This window comes from Rattus norvegicus, chromosome 3 (genome assembly GCF_021556685.1).
Source record: "Rattus norvegicus strain SHRSP/BbbUtx chromosome 3, alternate assembly SHRSP_T2T, whole genome shotgun sequence".
In the NCBI taxonomy this organism is placed as follows: domain Eukaryota; kingdom Metazoa; phylum Chordata; class Mammalia; order Rodentia; family Muridae; genus Rattus; species Rattus norvegicus.
The window spans coordinates 144,277,562-144,296,733 of NC_141536.1; the positions used below are offsets into that span (position 1 = coordinate 144,277,562).

General features: G+C 51.3%; 3 protein-coding genes across 5 annotated transcripts in view; 1 reads left to right on the forward strand and 2 right to left on the reverse strand.

Annotated features, from left to right (window-relative positions):
• Mmp24 (matrix metallopeptidase 24) overlaps nt 1-10,890 on the forward strand; it is a 43,767-nt gene extending 32,877 nt beyond the window's left edge. The window contains 5 exon segments of the mRNA NM_031757.1: nt 312-473; nt 3,185-3,399; nt 5,025-5,163; nt 6,425-6,691; nt 8,270-10,890. Of these exon segments, the coding sequence (NP_113945.1) occupies nt 312-473; nt 3,185-3,399; nt 5,025-5,163; nt 6,425-6,691; nt 8,270-8,607 (1,121 nt within the window). The 3' untranslated portion in view covers nt 8,608-10,890.
• Nucleotides 10,255-11,762, reverse strand: Mmp24os (MMP24 opposite strand). Its single transcript, NM_001384170.1, is given in 2 exon segments — nt 10,255-11,610; nt 11,695-11,762. A coding segment is annotated over 1 exon segment (156 nt). The 5' UTR covers nt 11,608-11,610; nt 11,695-11,762; the 3' UTR covers nt 10,255-11,451.
• A 587-nt stretch (nt 11,763-12,349) lies between these two features.
• On the reverse strand, nt 12,350-18,631 carry Eif6 (eukaryotic translation initiation factor 6). Of its 3 annotated transcripts, none has more exons than XM_087651526.1 (7): nt 18,572-18,631; nt 18,252-18,391; nt 18,056-18,141; nt 16,303-16,478; nt 15,648-15,824; nt 15,283-15,464; nt 12,350-12,621 (listed from the first exon to the last, which is right to left on the reverse strand). In XM_087651526.1, exons 2-7 carry the CDS (start codon nt 18,356-18,358, stop codon nt 12,612-12,614), a joined length of 738 nt encoding a protein of 245 aa, XP_087507652.1. In that variant the 5' UTR covers nt 18,359-18,391; nt 18,572-18,631; the 3' UTR covers nt 12,350-12,611.
• Between the last annotated feature and the right edge of the window lie 541 nt (nt 18,632-19,172).

Sequence of the window (19,172 nt, forward strand, 5' to 3'; positions counted from 1 at the left end):
AAATAAGTTCTCAATCTCTCTACATCTGTTAAAGCACCCAAGTGCCTGATACTACATAGTCATTCTGCATGTACCCCTCTCTCTGTATAAGAGGGGTGTGTGTGTGTGTGTGTGTGTGTGTGTGTGTGCGCGCGCGCGCGCGCACGTGTATGTATATGTAGGCAAAGGCTGTGTTTGATCTCTCTATATCCCCAACGTCCAGCTGAAGGGCAGGGGCAGGGGATGTGCTAAGTGTTTGATATGCTAAGTAATGGCCTGACTGACTGATACGGAGTGGGTGCCCTGGGCACCTCTTATGTCCCTTTCTGCAGGCAATGACCTCTTCCTGGTGGCCGTGCATGAACTGGGCCATGCCCTGGGGCTGGAACACTCTAATGACCCCAGTGCTATCATGGCACCCTTCTATCAATACATGGAGACGCACAACTTCAAGCTGCCCCAGGATGATCTCCAGGGCATCCAGAAGATTTACGGTGTGTGTAGTAGGGGAGGGGAGGGGTCACGATAGTGAAAGTGGACTGAGGCAGGTTGGAGCTTACTTAGCTGCCGTGTCTCTGTGCTGACTTTTATGAGGTCCCCTGGCATACTGGGAAACCTAGGGGACAAGGCTGTAACTGGGAAGGGCAAAGTGAGGTAAGGCTCACTCATTCCCTCTTTTCTCTTCTTGCCCACCTATCACCCTGTCACCTCCTGTTCTCCATGGCTGCCCTCTAACAGATGGGGACCAGGTATGCTCTAACTTAGGAGAGTCACACATCTGCCCCAGTAATGGTGTCATAACCAGATCTGTGATCTTAGGGCAAATGAGAAGCTAGCTTGCTGTCTTAATGAGATCTGAAAATCCTACCACACTGCCAAGGACCAGTCCGGCTGGCACGGAGGTTCTAGTCAGGTTGGTTGAAATGGGAAGACCAGCTCATTTGAGCAAATGCTGGGGAGCATGAACAGAGGAGTGGGGCTCCCTCTGGAGGAGGCACAGCAGCCAGAGCGTCACAGCAGGAGAAGCAGCAGGAGGCAGGGTGGACAGTCAGTACTAGAAGTTATTTCAAAGGCGGAATGGACAGGATTTGATGACAGATCCAATGAGGGAACGAGGGGGAAAAGGAACAGGTCAAGAGAGCCGAGAGTTCTGAGTTTGCTATGGGTGTAGCTCAGTTGGTAAAGTGCCCCCCTAGCCTACATGAAGCCCTACAATCGACCCCCAGAACCACGTGAACCAGATGTGGTAGCACACGCCTGTAATCCCAGCCTTCTAGACAATCAGAAGTTCAAATTCATCTCTGTGCTACACAATGCCAGCCACTGACACAAGACCCTGTCTTTAAAAAGAAGTTGGGGGGGGGGGGTTTGGGGATTTAGCTCAGTGGTAGAGCACTTGCCTAGCAAGCGTAAGGCCCTGGGTTCAGTCCCCAGCTCCGGGAAAAAAAAAAAAAAAGAAGTGGGGGTCGAGGTACTCTGGTCTTCTTTTTTTTAATGAAACCTTTTATATCTGTTAAGTATTGGCAACTACTTTTAAAGATTTATTTATTGTATGTATAGGAGTACACTGTAGCTACTGTCTTCAGACACATCAGACGAGGGCATTACAGATGGTTGTGAGCCACCATGTGGTTGCTGGGAATTGAACTCAGGGCCTCTGGAAGAGCAGTCAGTGCTCTTAACCACTGAGCCATCTCTCCAGTCCTCTGGTCTTCATAATTGTAGGGTAATAAGATTTCTCAGTCTGTAGTCCACAGACCAAGTGGCTATTCCCTTGGGGACTTTAGTGTATAATACATAGTTACTAGTTACAAGTAACTATTAAAATTTAAATGTTAGCCAGGTGGTGGTGGTGGAAGTGCAGGCCTTTAGTCCCAGCATTTGGGAGGCAGAGTCAGGAGAGTCTCTGAGCTTGAGGCCAGCCTGGTCTACAGAGTGAGTTTCAGGATAGCCAGAACTACACAGAGAAAATATGTTTTGAAGAGAAAGAAGAAAGGAAGGAAGGAAGGGAGGGAGGAAGGAAGGAAGGAAGGAAGGAAGGAAGGAAGGAAGGAAGGAAGAGAGAAAGAATAAGAAAGAAGGAAGGAAGGAAGGAAATTTAAATTCACAATATTCACACTGAAGTTTCAGCTCCTTGGCCACTAAGAACTGAGTCACTCACTTTGAGGACTCAATAGCCACACTGTGCGTGTGGCCAGAGGCAACTTTATTGACAGTACAGATACAGAGCATTTCTATCACCACAGAATGTCAGAGGCAGCTCTTAGGGTCTCTAAAGCCAGGAACCCAGATGAGCCCCTTTGAGCAGTGACTCTCAGCTGGGTTGCCCTTATGAATCAGCTCACGGGTCTTATAAGAAAAACACCGACACCACGCCCTCACCCCAAAGATCTGAGTTATTCCATCTCGGGAGCTTCCTGAAGATCTAGAGGTGTATCTAGGTGATCCCCAGGAGCTGCCCAAGTTGAGAGGCATTACAGAGGGAAGGAGGAAGAGACCCCAAGTGTACCCATTCTTTGGAGTAGGGTGGATACCCTAACAATGGAGGTTAGTAGAGAAGCCCCAGGACAGACAATCCAAGAATGCGGGGCCGTGGAAAAGGAGGAACAGGGTTCGGGGTAGATGTTTCCAGAATCTCACAAGCCACTGTGTGGGCCTCAGTCCGGTGACATGGGCTTCACCTGAGACCTTGAAGATTTGCTGCCTGACCCCACCCCAAGTCCTCTGAATCACAGCCTCCATTACCAAGAATTCTGAGATGAGTCATTGCGTCAACAGAGTTTGAGTTGATAACCATTGGATTCCGAAATACAGAGGTCATTGGTGATCTTGGCAAGTGGTTTGGGTTGAAAATGGAGCTGAAGCTCTTTTGAAGAGTGGAGGTGGTTAGAAATTAGAGTCTAGCTTGTGTGGAAGGGGGCATCAAAGGAGGGTGTGGGACCCTGGCCTGAAGGCAGGACACTGGCCAGAAGATTTCTCCTTAAAAAGGAAAGATACCAGACTTGGGGGTGGAGAGTGAAGATCCCCATCCAGTAGCTGTTACCGTCTATGTTCTTAGAGACTGGGACGTTAATTACGTCAGGGAGAAGGTACAGGAAGTCAGAGGGACAGACTTGACCTGGAACTGCCCATGTAGTGTTGGGGCAATGGCAGATGACAGAAGGGAAAAGCTGGGCCCTCCCTAAGATCCAGCCCCTCTCTCCAGGACCCCCAGCTGAGCCTCTGGAGCCCACAAGACCCCTTCCTACACTCCCGGTCCGCAGGATCCATTCACCGTCTGAGAGAAAACATGAGCGGCAGCCCAGGCCTCCTCGGCCACCTCTGGGGGACCGGCCATCCACTCCAGGTGCCAAGCCCAACATCTGCGATGGCAACTTCAACACAGTGGCCCTCTTCCGAGGGGAGATGTTTGTGTTTAAGGTACGGATAGTGGATCAGGACTACCCGGAGTGCCCCACCCCCACACCAGCCATGGAGCTGGGCAGGCTCCAGCTCTATGTAATTAGGCTACTGTGAGGCCTGGGTAGGAACTGGGCTAGTGGTCAGGACTGTGTCTCTTTCTGGTGCCTGATAGGTTAATCAACTTGGTTCTACAAGGTAACAAGGAGAGACTGGTAAACTGACAGCTTCCGAGGAGCCAATGCTCAGGGAAATGCTGGAGATAGGTAGGGTCTGTGACAAGTCAGCCCCTTCTTCAGACCTCAGCTGTTCACCTGGGGAGTCGTTCTTCTGGCACAGGATGTGTGAAGATCAGAGGCTATGAAGATGCAAAGTACGGGCTGCTGGGGTGGACAGGGTCTACAGCTCCTGCCAGGGCAGGAGTGACAGGTACTGGCCAGGCCATGTCATACTCCCTGCCTTGAGCTTGTGGTGTGCTCCAAGGGCTGGTAGAAGGATCGAGGAGTCAGTCAAGACAAGGGAGAAGCAGAGGAGACACAGACCTGGCCCTAACTCAGCCCCTTAAGGGAAGCGATGGAGTTAGAATGGCCCATCGAGTGGTGCAAAATGAAACCAAGCTATCCCAAAAGAGCTGGACGCTGAACACTGCTGGCTGGTACGCCCCAGTCTGTAGGAAGCACCCTTCATCAAACGGGAGCTGGAAAACAGGTCTCCATGAGACTGGGTGGCCACCCATTTCCTTCGTAAGGTCTCCCCAGAAGGCTTCAATCACTAAGTCAGAATCAGGCCGTGTAGGCTAGCCGAGTTCTGCCTCTCAGTAATCGACTGGCTCTAGGCATGTCCCTTGGCCTTCCTTAAGACTCTGTATGTGTCAGGCTGACTTGACAGAATTGTGCAAGTCAGAATAAAGCATTTTAAAAAGTAGACCTGCAATTGCTTTGTAAAACACTTTAAAAATGCCCCCCAAGTGGTTAGGAGCTCTTACTGCTCTTGCAGAGGACCTGGGTTCAGTTCCCAGTACACACATCGGGGCTCACAAGTGCCTCTAACCAGTTCCAGCGAATCCAGTGTCCTCTTCTGATGTCTGCAGTCTCATGCACATACATGATATATAGTCATATACTCAGACACACACCCATATGCATAAATGAGTTTTGTTTTTCTTTAAATTCTGGGTTTGTACTATCTTCTGAGTCATGTTCCTACGGCAGCTCTCGTATTTCTTTGATCCTCCCAATAAAATGTTCAGAGGCATATGTGGGCTTTATCATCTTCTTTACCAGGCCAAGATTCCCACCAGACCGGGGCACAGCCCAACTGATATCAGTAACCCTCTGCTGCCCTCCTGTGGCCACTCCTGGCCATGGCAGCCTCCTTTCTAGCCTTTCCACACCTCTCCCACACCCATCTGCTGTGTGTCTCATAGTCTTGGACAGCAGGAGGCCTCAATGAAGAGTTAGTTACATCCTGTCTTCCTTTAAGAGCTGGAAGCAACAGATGGACAGACTCTATGGGGGTTGTGAGGCCCAGCCCCAGGGTTGGGGTTGGGTTTGCTGGGCCTGAGCCCTGGGGCTGAGATCACTGAATTCAGAGGTAAAACCTGCCACCTGCCTTTCTCCTCTCTACTCCCCACCCCTTCCACCCAGGATCGCTGGTTCTGGCGTCTGCGCAATAATCGGGTACAGGAGGGCTACCCCATGCAGATTGAACAATTCTGGAAGGGCCTGCCCGCCCGCATAGACGCAGCCTATGAAAGAGCGGACGGAAGATTCGTCTTCTTCAAAGGTAACATGGCCCTTTTGAGGCCTCCTTTTCCTGTCTAAAGCGGAAGAGGTGGAATGGGAAACGATGCCTTCCGTGGGCTGACACTGACTTCTGAAGGGTCGCATGTCCGCAGAAAGGAAGTATATCATCAGGGAAACACAAGTCGAGCACCAAAGCTGTTGGGGTGAAGAATTCCATCCAGACAAAGTCCAGGGCAAGACAAGGAAGGCCACCCACACTCCACCAGAAGGTTATTCTCTCAGGTCTGTAAGAGCCCAAGCAGGCCAACAGGATAGGGGTAAGGGGAAAGCACGCTAGTGTGTCCAGCCTGAGCTGGCTCTGTTCTGAGTCCTTTCACACTGGTAACCTTGACTCGACCCAAGTTTGAGCAGCCAGGGATCATGGGAAGGCACCGGATATAAGGGGGTGGGGCTAGATCATCAGTGTTAGGCGAGGGTATAGCAGATGGAGTATGAGGATCTGAGACAGCCCTGAGTCCGTGTGTGAGGTCCTGAATGGTGTGCATTGTCTGACATGAGCCAGCCACATCAAGGACCCATGGGAAATTGCCAGCTTTCTGCATATGGGTCAGGCTTAGAATTGGCAAAGCCTTGTGTAAATGTTTATGAACAGTTGACCAGTGGGTGCGAAAAACTAAGTAACTGCAGCATCCTCCATCCTGAGACTGCTCGCCATGGGCTAGAGAGATGGCTCAGTGGTTAAGAGCACTGGCTGCTCTTCCAGAGGTCCTGAGTTCAATTCCCAGCAACCACACGGTGGCTCATCTGAGACTGCTCGCCTTCAGGGGCTTCCACCAAGACAAACTCGTTCCCTGTTCTGAATACAATAAACCGCTAGGGTCCCAGGTTGCTGCACACACACCCCAGCTGACCCCAGCTGCTGTGTGTGATATCACAGGAGTGGCTAAGATCACCAAAAATGAAAGAGGGCCGAGACAAGCGTGTGGTAGCCACATGCGGTAGCTACGGTCTGTAGTCCCGGACCTTGAAAGGCAGAGGCAGGAGGATCACTGAGAGTCTGAGACAAGTCTGCTCTCCGTAATGAATTCCAAGCTAGCCATGGATTTTAAAAAGGACTTTGTCTCAAAAGGTACATCAAAACCAAGCTGGTGGGACAGAGAACCTATGAAGCATGGTGCACACTGCCCAAGAGCTTTTACTCCCCAGATCTGCTGGGGTCAGGAGCTAAAATAGACAAGTGGGACCACTGTGCCAGCCCTGAGCGGCTCCCAGAGTCTGATTCTGTACTTCCTTCCCTGAAGGTGACAAGTACTGGGTATTCAAAGAAGTGACGGTGGAGCCTGGGTACCCCCACAGCTTGGGGGAGCTGGGAAGCTGCCTGCCCCGTGAAGGAATTGACACAGCTCTGCGCTGGGAACCTGTGGGCAAAACCTACTTTTTCAAAGGCGAACGGTACTGGCGTTACAGCGAGGAGCGGCGAGCCACAGACCCTGGCTACCCCAAGCCCATCACCGTGTGGAAGGGCATCCCGCAGGCTCCACAAGGGGCCTTCATCAGCAAGGAAGGATGTATGTAAGGGCCAAGCTGAGGTGGGGATGGGGAGTTAATTTTATGTGGTTCTCAAGGCCCAGGCATCTTCTCTTGAGTATCCAGATCTGAGTAATGTAATTTGGTAACAGACAGCAGCCCCCAAATGGACCGTGTTTGCATAGTAAATTAACTTGCAGTGATGGATAGCGGTGGTTCAAAGGCTTCCGGAGGTTTGAAGGCTATCCTGGCAAATCACCATCTGCCATCAGAACTCCTACCAGATTAGAAGCTTCTCAAAGGGGGCTCAGGCTATACCAGGCACAGAGCAAGTTAAGCATCCATGTTTGTCTACTGACCGACCTGGATACAAGCACTGACACTTGGTCACACAGAGCTGGCTGGGTTCACACTACTCTGTACAGTAGTGCGAAAGTCATTGAGCCTCTCTCATTCTACTGCCCATGAAACGGGAACGATCATGGCACTCACCTTTGGGCTGGGTGGTAAAAGATTCATGAGGTACGATAGAGCGCTCTTAGCATAATGCCCACCACATGGGCTGTGCCAGTTCAGAGCTTTAGCCTCCCTCACCCTCTTATTAGCATTTCAGTTGGTGTAAAATGGCAGGATTCAGTCATTTGCTGCATGGTGTTAACTGAGCACCGGCTTGTGGGAGGGGCTCCGGACGGAAGCCATAAATAAGACTTGGGTAGTTCTCAGACCAGTGACAGAAAATAACAAAAAAGCTAAAGAAACAAGCAAGGCAGACACCATTGTTTAGTGGCTTTTAAAATGTGATACTTTACACACGTGGTCTTCCTCTTCGGGGAGCCTCAGAGACAGGTGACATCAAAGACCTTGACCAATGAAAGTCCTGTGGAGCCAGCCAATGAGGAGAGTCTAAGTGTGCTGCTATGCTGTCTGTCGACTGGCTGGGTTGCTAAGGCTGTTGCTGGGAGTCTTAAGGAAGCTGCCCAGGGAGTGATTGACAGAGCTGCCTGGCCTGGCCTGCCGTCTGCCTCCTCTCCTTCCAGCCATCAGAGACACTGGAAGGGTCCTAAAGAACTTGTATCTGTGTTGCAGAGTGATATATGCCAAGCCCAAGCTGTCCCCCAAAATCTGTAATTGTGGAGCCGTGGCGTCTGCCGCTAACAAATGAAATCTTGCTCCTCAACTCCATTGGCTTGGGACAAGAGGTAGACCAAGGTCCTAGAGCTATGGAGACTGCATTGTACAAGTGCTGACCCTTATAGGAAGCCTGGGACGCAGTGTGACAGAGCTTACTAAGGCAGATCCAGCCTGGGCAGTATACATTAAAGCATTTGCCCGTTCTACTCAAAGTCCCTTAGTGGTTTCCCAGCACTTGAACTAAGAAGCGGGACTGTCCACATGCTGGGAGTCCCTCTTTGCTGTATTGATTACTATACCATCAGTGGAGCAAGCAGTGTCACCTCTCTGTCACCTCGGTTCCAACAGACCCCTCCCCTCCACCTACCATGCCGCTTGGAGCTCCTCTCTTGCACAGTGCTGCAGGACCCCAGGTCCAGATTAGTCCAGAGCAAGTGCTGGGGGTGTGTTGGAGTGGGGTGCTGACTGAGTCCTTCCCGTTCCCACAGATTACACCTACTTCTACAAAGGTCGGGACTACTGGAAGTTTGACAACCAGAAACTGAGTGTGGAGCCAGGCTACCCACGCAACATCCTGCGTGACTGGATGGGCTGCAAGCAGAAGGAGGTAGAGCGGCGGAAGGAGCGCAGGTTGCCCCAGGATGATGTGGACATCATGGTGACCATCGATGACGTGCCAGGCTCTGTGAATGCTGTGGCTGTGGTCGTCCCCTGCACACTGTCCCTGTGCCTCCTGGTGCTGCTTTACACTATCTTCCAGTTCAAGAACAAGACGGGTCCCCAACCCGTCACCTACTATAAGCGGCCAGTCCAGGAGTGGGTATGAGCAGCCCAGAGCCCTCTCTGTCTACCCAGTCTGGCCAGCCAGGCCCTTCCTCACCAGGGTCTGAGGGGCAGCTCTAGCCACTGCCCACTGGGGCCAGCAGGGCCCTAGGCCAGGTTCGTGTGTAGCTGAAGTGGTGGGTACATTGGTCTAGGCTGAGTGTGGGGCAGGGAGTGATGGTGGCTATGCCCCAGGTTGGGTAGCTGGTACCCAGCTGCCAGCCTTCTGTCCTGGGTAGACCTCTCTCTACTCAAGGGAATAGGCCAGGCCCTGTCAGGAGGCAAGGATCATGCCAGGAGGTGCCCCTGAGGTCTCTGCATCCTGTGGTGTCTGCAAGATGCCGCAGTTCCAGTCCCGGCTGGGACCCAGCCCTCTGAGGCAAGCCAGCACTAGCTCTCACCCCCACCCCAAGATGCCACCAATCCCAGTCCCCTCTGCCAACACCTGCTGGTCAGATGTCCCCTCACCCCTACCCTACTATCCTCCAAGGCTGCAGTGCCCCTGATGCCAACACAGTGGGCAAAGGCCTGGGTTTCCCCTGCTAGCTAACAGCAGATTCCTCAGGAAACCTGCTCCACCTGTCAGGTCTCCTCTGAGACTCAGAATTTAGGGTCACATGCTGCAGGCAAGGCTGTGGCCCGCTGGATCTCACAAGGACCCAGCTGTCATGTCGTGAATATTTAAATGTCCTGTCACTACTGTTTAAAGTCCCATTTTGCAAAGGCTACTTGAGGCTTTAGGTCAGCTAGAGGTGACTGTCTTGGTGATGAGGCCAGAGTGGTGGCCCTTCCCCAGGCACTAAGGACTATGGTGCTGCAAGGGCCACTCGGGCATCCTGTTCAGGAGACTCAACAGCCAGGGCAGGAGCTGACCCTGGTTCTGGGGGCGGATCCAAGTTTGTGACTATTCTCTACTCCCCTTCCTTAATGTTGTCCCCTGCCTTGCTCCAGCCTGTCCTCTGTGGCCTGGGGGCTCAGTCTGACTATAGGTAAAGCAGAGATGATTCTAGAGCCACCATTGTCATAAGGACCAGGGCAATCTTTAAAGTACTCCATCCACATCCCCATCTGCCCTGAGGCAACTCAGTTTCAGACTGGAGGCATGTTTGTGCTCCAATCTTGACCCTGGAAGCCCAGCTCACTGGGCCCATCTTCCTGCACTGCTCTTACGAAAAGGGTACTCACAGCCGGTAGCAGCCCCAGGCTTTGGGACTTCCCCTCGCTCCCTACCCCAACCTACCTTTCTTTTGTTTTAACCTGAGGCCCTTCACATCTGACAGAATCCCTAAGCCTTGGCTTGACTTGCTCCAAAACCACTGGGTGCAGTGTTGTTCGCTGGCTCTCTGCTAAGCCCAACAGTGGTAGGAGGCGGCCATCAGGGTGCTAGTGGGTCACAGATACCAACTCTGACCTCTGAGCCTGCATGGGCTTTGCCCCTGCCCTGTGGTCTCTGGGATTTGGGTCAGCTCGTCCTGTAGCAGATAGGGACTCTCGCTGGGTTGGGAGCTAAGTGAAATCTCTTGTCCCAGAAGCACCTATGTGGGTCCATCGTGTCCCATCTCACCATCGTGTTCTTTCTCATTTTGGCCAAGGGCAGGCTCCCCAGGGCAGGCGGGGAACAACTGCAGAGATTTCGTGATTCATAGGTTTGTAGTGTTTTATACTTTGCAAAGCACTTTATTAGCTCACACCTGTCCACTCACACGGAACTCCTGTAGGCTCTGAGAGGCTGAGGGTAATTCTCCTCTTACCCTCAGATGAAGCACAAGGAGGTCTTATCTGCCCCTGCCATCCAGTGACCCTGGCTGGGTCTGTGTCCCCATCTGTGGGTCCTTCCAGGGCCTGAGATCAATGTCTCTTCTAGTCCTCTCTTCTGGGCCTCCCTCCCCTAGTTTCCTGGTCCCTCTCCTCAGCTTGGTGCTCTCACTTCTTGAAAGCTCTAGGCCCCGCAGGCTCCCTGTTGACTCCTGGCATTCCAAGGCCAGCTGAGAAAGAGCAGGAGGTGGAAGCAGGCAGCCCAGGCTGCAGATGTGAGGGGTGCAGGGCCGGGCCCAGAGAGGGCTCAGCCTAGAGGCTTCCAATCTTGGATTCTTCTGCCTGTGGTCATTGTCTGTCCATCAGCCCAGGTCAGAGCAGTCAGAGGGGCAAAGTACTGGAGCCCCCCCAGAGCTCAGCTTCCCCTCAGCCTGGGTGACATCACAGCATTTCAGTGTCGGTCACATTTTAAACTGATCAGCCTTTGTACAATGTTTTTTAAATCATTTCTAAATAAAACAGAAATACAGTGTCTTTTCCCTGGGGTGTAGGAACAAAGACCAGGGCATATGTGTGCCCTAAAGAAGCTTCAGGAGAAAAGGGTGGCTTGGGAGTGTGGTTCTGCGGTTGCCTCATGCATCTTCTAACCAGTAGTCAATGCCCCCCCCCCCAGGAACCTCAGGGGTGTGGGAGGGTCACTGTGGCAAGGCAAGGTTCTCTGGAGACCCGCACATGCGGCCATGGCCTGGGACACCTGCAGCAGCTCAGTTCTAGTGAGGGAGAAACCAGAATTCAACAGCGTCATGATCCTTCGAGAAGGCCTCATCTGGTCCTGGCTCTTCTGCTTCAGGAAAGGCTGCCCAAGGACAGAGAGCTAAAGGGGACTTGGGGATGAGCTTGTTGGGGGATGTCGAGGAAGGGAACAAGTCTGAAGTTGTGGTGCAATCCTCCGAAGTGGCCCTGTGGGCCTTTTAGTCTCCATGATCTATCTTGAATCTCTCTCTGCCCAGAGGGAGTGAGACAGGAAATCACAGGGTAAGGAGATAAAAGCTAGGTCAGGCCCAGGAGGGCACGAAGGCCAGGGGTAGCCGGGTCAGTACCAGGACGTGCAGGCGATTAGAAAGCGCACATCGTCCAGTGGCCCCCACGGGCCAGGTTCTGGCTGAGGCTGCTGCGGACCCTGAGGTGCTGGAGGCTGGGGTTGCACGGGCTCCGGTCCATCCTGGCCACCACTCAGGAGAGCCCCCATAGTCTGTAATAGAAGCCCATTTGGTACCAGGTCAGAGTAGGTGACCTCCCACCCACCACCACCACCACCCTCTACCCCCGCCCTCACCTCAGGAAGTAAAGCGAAAGCAGATCCGCAGCAGAAGCGGGCTGGCCAGGGAGGAGCAGTTATGACGCAGACAAGACCGAGGAAGGCCTTCCCACCTCAGGGGCGGGCCCAGTGAGCACGGTGGGGATTGGACCACGGACCAGCCACGCCCAGGCCCAAGGTTACCCCTTACAACAAGGCCCTGCTAGAGCCACAGGAGCCAGCTTGGCCTCCTAAGGAAGCTGCACCACCTTCCTCAAGATCAGGCAGGACCAGAATGCACTTCAGTTGAGTGCCTGTGGCCTCACAAAGGCCCGGGCAGGGAGCAGAGCCGGGTTTCTCATTCTAAGGCCAGGGAAGGGGAGAGGCAGGAGCTGGGTTGAAATGGAACCCCAGAGGCCAGTACTACTTTCTCTTGTTCATCTCTTTTCCTTTTTGAGGGGGAATCTCATTATGTATCCCTAGCTGACCTAGAACTCGGTATGTAGCCGGCTGACTGAATTAGAGATCCACTCTGCCTCTGGGACCTCAGGTGTGTTCCACCACACCCTGCAGGGCTCCCATCTTGTTGAAGGAAACACTGGATGTCAATCCCACCCAACTTCCCCACAACCCAGGAAAAGCTGTACAGGGAGGTGTTGCAAACTGAGGCAGCCCACAAAGAGCACACAGAGGATGGTGGGAGGCAGTCCTTTAATGGGGTGGGGCACAAGATAGCAGAACTTCCATCCAAGAGCCACAGGAACTGAAGCCAGCGTGACGCGGCAGGCTTTTCGGTAACAATAGTTGAGATGGCACAGGTGAAGGGTTGGGCAAACAATTCAGCTCTGGTGAGCTCTGCCACGCCCCACTGACAGCATCTGGTACAGACTAACTCAGGCGTGGAAAACGAGCCAAAGTCCAGAGGCAGGAGCCCACACGACAGCACGGAAGGTGACTCATGTGAGGCTGCAGAGAGAAATGTATATTATCAGTAGCTGTTTTACAAGGTACATGTGGCCCCACCCTAGATCTGTTCTAGTTCAGTCCTTGAAAAGCCACACTTGGAACCCCACCTGTCCCCAAGGTTCCAGACTGACTCTATCCTGTATAAGATAGAGCCTACAACTCCTCATGTTTGAGAAGTTAATCAATTCTCTCCTCTTTCACGTCGGCCACCTTTCTCCCATCCGTTCAGTTCCTGGTCATAAGCTCCAGCCTCAGAACATAAGAGATAGGAGCAATAGTGAGAACAGGGAGTGGCCAGACCATGCCTCTCAGAGGCCAGGCTGAGGCCAAAACTTTGGCCTCCTTTTCCATAACTCTCCATTACTGCTGATTAAAAAAAGTCACAAATACTAGGCTGAAAACAGATGTGCCCTGTAAGGATTAAATGAATCACCCATGTTGGTGGAGGTTATTACTGCCGGACAATCAAACTGACGTGCTCATGTGTGTGTGGTATGTGCAGAGGCTGACGTCAGCTGCTTGAGACAGGGTTTCTCACTGAACCTAGAGCTCACCATCTCTGCTGGACTGACAGCCAGTGAGCCCCTGACACTGGAGTCACAGACATGTGCCGCCACGCTCAGCTTTATGTGGTGTGGCAATCTGAACCGAGTCAGGTCCTCAGTGCTCGTACAGCAAGCGTCTTACCCTCTCGACCACCTCCATATCAATCTGCTATCTTCACCATAAAGTCTACATACCCAAACCCTAAAGGAAAGTCTTCCCTTCTTGTCCAATACCATTTTCTTTCCAGTGTCTAACAGCACAAGCAAGGCCTACCAGGAACTCACTGATCAGCGACTCGCAGCTCTGCCTAACTTTAATAGTTTCTGAAATCAACAATACTGTGCTATAGTCGAGAGGTATCAATTGTTAGGTACACAGTCTCCTTACAAAACCCCGAGATCTAAAAGGACAGGGAATGTTCTCATCATCACGTTAATACTGTCTGGCACATAAAATGCTGTCGAACGACTTCTCAGGCTGGGGTGTAGCCCTGCAGGACAGCATTTGCCTACAGTGCATAAACTCTCAATTGTTCACCAGCTTTGACAGCAAAGTTAGTCAGGGTAAGTACCAAAATGTCCTCATCAAAACAAGTAGCTTACTTAAAACACATGCACACAGCAAGTGTGGTGGCACACACCTCTAGCTTCAACACAGAGCCAGGCTGGGTCACATGACACTACTATCCTTTAAAGAACCAGAGTTAGATTATTACTTCCACCTACAGTCAAACCTCTGACTACACTAAGAGTCTAATACTCTAGCAACTCAACATCCACTGAAGATCAAAATCTCAGGCTGACAGCCCAGACTTCCTGATGGGGATTTGAAGTCCTCCGCACTGTGGGTTCACATGCTCAGTATTTCCATGTCTGTCTAGGTTCTTCCCACTTTTGAGCATCCCCTGAAACAGACTAAATGTCACCCAAGAAATTTCTATAATCCCAGAAAATTTCTCACCAGCTTCACAAGCTGCCCGTATGGGGACAATTAAGTAAGGAACTGTTTGTTTCTCCTTTAACAGCTAAAAGGCATATGTAGTCTCTCCGTGCCCACCGTGAACCCTCAGAGGCAGGCTATAACTCCACAGCTGACTATCCCCATGCTTGCTGGCGTATCCATGGCGTCAGTGCAAGCAGGTGCACTAGGAAGAGGGGCAGTGTTCCATGGTAAGCAGAGCACATTACTGGGCACCTCTCTATTCTGAGTTTCTAGCCTCACAGAGCTATCTGGTTAGTTGGACACGCATGCTTTAACAAAGGTCCCTGGCAGGCTGAGGGAAAGAAGGCCAAACTACTCAGTGTCACCTCCTGCTGCTCTTCCCGTTGAGAATAAAAAGCCTTGGTCCAACCTCCCAAGGGATGAGAGTGAGCAACCATGACCCCCAGCTTGGCTGGTTTAATCCACAAAAGTCTAGATCACTGGTTCTCGACCTTCTTAATGCTGTGACCCTTAATATAGTTCCTTATGTTGTGGTGATCCCCAGGCATAAAATTATTTTTGTCTCCACTTCATAATTATAATTTTGCTCCTATTATGACTTATAATGTAAATATCTGATATGCAACCCCGTGAAAGGGCTGTTCAGACCCCAGGTTGAGAAGTGCAGGTCCAGACCATGATTTCAATACGAAACTCACCTACAACTTGTTCAAGAGCACCACAGCACTCTGGGGTCTCCTCAGGGAGACCACTTCCCTAGCCAACAGCTCTTTTCTGGCTCGGGTCTTAGGCCACTAGCTGGAGACAGTGGACACATAGGCAATTACAAACTGTAAAACACGGTCAGTGATCAATAAGAAGGATCACAGGGAAGATCTGCCCAGAGATCTCGGTTTCTGAGGAAGGCTGAGTATGAGAGATGTCAATGTCCGTGGCTCTAAGTCAGTATGCAGAGTCTCTAAACCTCCCAGTACAAAGACAAACTGACTCCCGTTCAAAGATCCATCATCTTCACTCCCCTGGAGAGCAAAAGTGAGTCAGGCATTGCGGTGCACGCCCTTTATCCTAACACTCAGGAGGCAGAGGACAGCCTGGTCTACAGAGCAAGTTGCAAGACAGCCAGGGCTACACAGAAACCCTGTCTCAGAAAATAAGAAGAAAGGGCAGAGTTACCTGTCAATGAGGGAGTCCCGCATGCTGGTGGCAATGGTGCTAGGTTTGGCTTCATTCAGCTTGAAGACACTCTCCACCACTGACAGCTCTGTGCTGGTCGTGTCCAGGCCACAGAAAGCACACCAATCATTCACTACCATCCCGGCAGCAATCACCTCGCTCCCTCGGTTCACAGTGCCTGCCTGAAGAGAAGTGTCATGGGACCAAAAGCAAGTTCTCTTACCCCAAGTGACGACTCTTTCCCAGAGTCTGTTCCATGTCTCAAGGCCCCAGTCCCAAACTAAGGAAGATAATGACCTAGATTCCCAAAGGGTGACAAAAGGGACCAACTCTATAGACAGGGTTCAGATGGCAGGGATGCTTACCACAAGGGGAACCTGAAGAAGGGAGGACAGCTCATCCTGATCCTCGATCGAAGTTTTAGGGTGCACCAGACCTCCTTGATTACTGAAGACACAGTAGCTTCCAACTAACACCTGGTCAGCAACCGTCTGCCTGAAGACTTCCACCTTGAGCACATCAGCCAGGATTTCTTCTGTCTCCTGATGGGGAAAGGAACTGTGCCCAGGATCCAGAACATGTAGGCCCAATATCAGGTGTCTCTAAGCATCAACCACCCAGACTTGGCTCCTTGAGTCCCTTTTAACCACAAACCTTCATGTAGATGCCTCACCGAGCCAAGGCACGGGTATGGAAAAGAGCCCAGCCCGGAGTCCCTAAAACCTAGGCAAGCCCTGAAAAACTTGAGTCTTGGCTTCATGTCACCCTTTTCACTAAGACGCACCCTAGGACAACTGTCAACCACCATGGCCCAGGACTGAGTGGCCAATCTCTCCAAATCTGAAGGAGTAATGCCTTTCCCAGCTTGATACTGACAAAGGCTTTACTGTTCCTATGAAAGTAAACGCCTGGAGTGCCCAAGGAAAAACACAAGTGAATCCCCTAATTCCTGCCTTGGGGAATAATGGCCAACCACTGGCTAGGCTAGTCTTGTAACGTCCAGAGCAAGCTGCCACTCACCCTATCCAAGTCTGGGTGGACCAAGGCCACATAGTCATTGCAGGTGGTGACATTGCCAAGGGCTGAGAGCCGCTCCTCTACCCGCCGTATCTGCACTGAATCCGGAAGGCTGTTGCGGATATGCTGCAGCTCCTGGTCGGTGGTGTTGTTGGGTACCAGCAGCCCATGCCTGTTCCCTGAAGAGAACAAAATTGCACAGTGGGAAAAAAATGAGCCATGAGTATCGGACTTTCTAGAATACCTCCCATGCCAGCCCAATTAGCCTCCCTAAGGGAGCTTAGAGCTAACACCCCAGCTCTTCATCCACAGACCCATATATGAACCGTGGGTTGCCCTCTCAGATGGCCAGAAATCTATCCTAACAAATGCCACCCATCTCATTATTACCAACTAGGGATAGGGGGAGCTCAGGACTTAGTGGGAAGGTTCTTGGCATTAGTACTACATTTTACTAATGCTACACACCTATCTGAATAGCTAAAAATTTTCAAAGACCTTCAATGTCAAGTGTTAGCAATAGTTCGTAGAACAGCTAAAACTCTATGCTCTGACTGGAGGATACAATGGCATCCACTTAGGATATTACTGGTGGCATCGACTACACAACTGGTCACATATCCTGTGACTCTTCCACTCCACTCATAGGTATTATATACCTAATAGTAACATGTACATGTTCATATTTAAACAGTAGTACTACTCTTAAGACACCAGACTATAAATTGTCTAAATACGCATTATCCTAAGAATGGTATTTTGATACAAAGCATTCAACATGAAGGAACAAACTACATTACATTATGACAACTACAGGTAAACTTCTGCCCAGCCTTAGGAGCCACAGTTCTCAATTTCTGAACCTTAAGTTACTTTCCCTAAAACAGAACAAAGACCAGGCTAAAATTGCCTGTGTCGTGTCAGAATTTGTTTCATGCCCTAGGGACACAGTCAAAAGACCAGGATGTTTTATTGTCAGGATTAATGTCAATAAGAGACTATGTAGAGTCATGCTTAATGCTTTAAAAAAAAATGTTTTTAGGTAAATACATAAAAGCCTGAACCAAGAAACAAAGAAGTGTAGCAATGGGCCACAGTGCCAGGTTAAAGGAAGGACTGATTAGTCGTGATGGCACACACCTATTAACCCACACTCCCCATCTGGGAGGTGGATGAAGGCGGATGAGGAGTTCTAGGCCCTTCTTAGCTACAGGGACAGTGTGGGTAAGGCCAGCGTAGGGGGATAAAAGGAAAAGTTGGAGGCCACTCAACAGGGCTCTGAGGTCAAACTGTTAAGGACATCACTCAAGAGTTGTACTTAGAGACTGAAAGGGTTAAATGTAGCTGAACAGGATGACCTGGGACCTTAGTTATTTCCCGAGGGAGAAATTGATGCTCGAACGGATGGACAAGAAGCAACTTGTCCATATTCAGAGGCAGGAGAGAGATTCAAAGCCTCCTCCGCCCTTTGGTGTGGGGCTTAGTGAGTCACATAGTTCTGAGCGACAGTCCCTACTTTTCAGCAACACTGTGAAGGAAAAATGAGATCAAGAATGATAGCAGTTAATGCTATTTTGCTACCATTCTCAAGTATTTGCTAGACAATGTTCTTGATCTGCAGTTAAGAGTCCCACCCACCCCTGACAAATTCCAGAGTTCGAAAGCTAGGGAATCCCCCGATCACTGGGGGTAAACTCCAGGAATTAATGACTCATAGCGCTTCGATTTGTCCCTCGGCGTCTTCCACCCGCCTTACCCACACACATGCGCCCGATGATTCGGCAGCCGGCGATGGATGCGTGCACTACAGGAATGGTATCGGAGAGCTCGCCCTCGAACACACTGTACAAACACGGATTCACTGGTTACCAGAGTTGTTCACTCTTCCAGACCTCTCACTCTCGGCCTCCCTTCCCTTCCCGCCGCCACAGGGCCGGAAGCTCTCGTCTCACCTGTAGAAGTTCTCTGACCCTCCGATGGCCACCAGGCAGTAGGTGTTAGTGAGTTTGGCAAAACAACCGACCTCACAGTTGTTCTCGAACGACGCTCTGACCGCCATGAAAGAAACCTGGGGGCTGCACGACTGCGGGTTCTGGGCCGACAGATCCACTCAGGAGCCGGGTCAACCAGCTTCGCTTCCTCAAGGCCCGCCCTCTCAAACCCCTCAGATCCCGGGTCTCGTCCGCGGGATCCTTCCTGACTCTCTTGCCCCAAAGCCTCCCGCCCTACGGCCCGGAACTGACCTTTGCCTCCCAGAGCCCCACCAGCTCACCAAACGACTCCAATCTCTACACGCTGCAACAACTTCTCCCGTAACTAGCTTTCCGTTTCCGCCTCCTCCCAGGCCCGCTTCCGGGAGCGCACGGGAGCCAAGCGGAGCTGGTGGCTACTCTAGCCTCACCCTTTGGGCGGACTCGATGGTTACTAGGTTACTTCAGGTTTGGTTTGGCTCCGCCCAACCCCGCCTCCTGCACGTTTAAGGTTGTCTGGCAATCAATCAATCAAACCTGAGGCTGGGCAAATGAGAAGGTTGAGAAAACGAAAACCGGTGTTGTCTGGCTTTAAGATGTGTTGATGAGGGATTTATTTACCGAGTAAGGGCGGAAAAGGTAAGGTTTGAGAAAGGGGTTGATCCGGGCCCGGCCACGCGGACAGAAATGTGAATCTGGAGCAGAGAGTCAAGGGCTGAGGATTGAAATTTGGGGTAGAGATCACCCAAGAGAGTGTCCTATAGTGGAAAACGAGTCCAGGATAAAGTGGTTGGAGGAGGCATGCCGAGAACCATAAGAAAACAGATTGAAGAAGATAATGGAGACGGGGAAATGTATAAAGCTGGGCGTTATGGAGAATACGTCGCTTCCTTGATGTGTTCT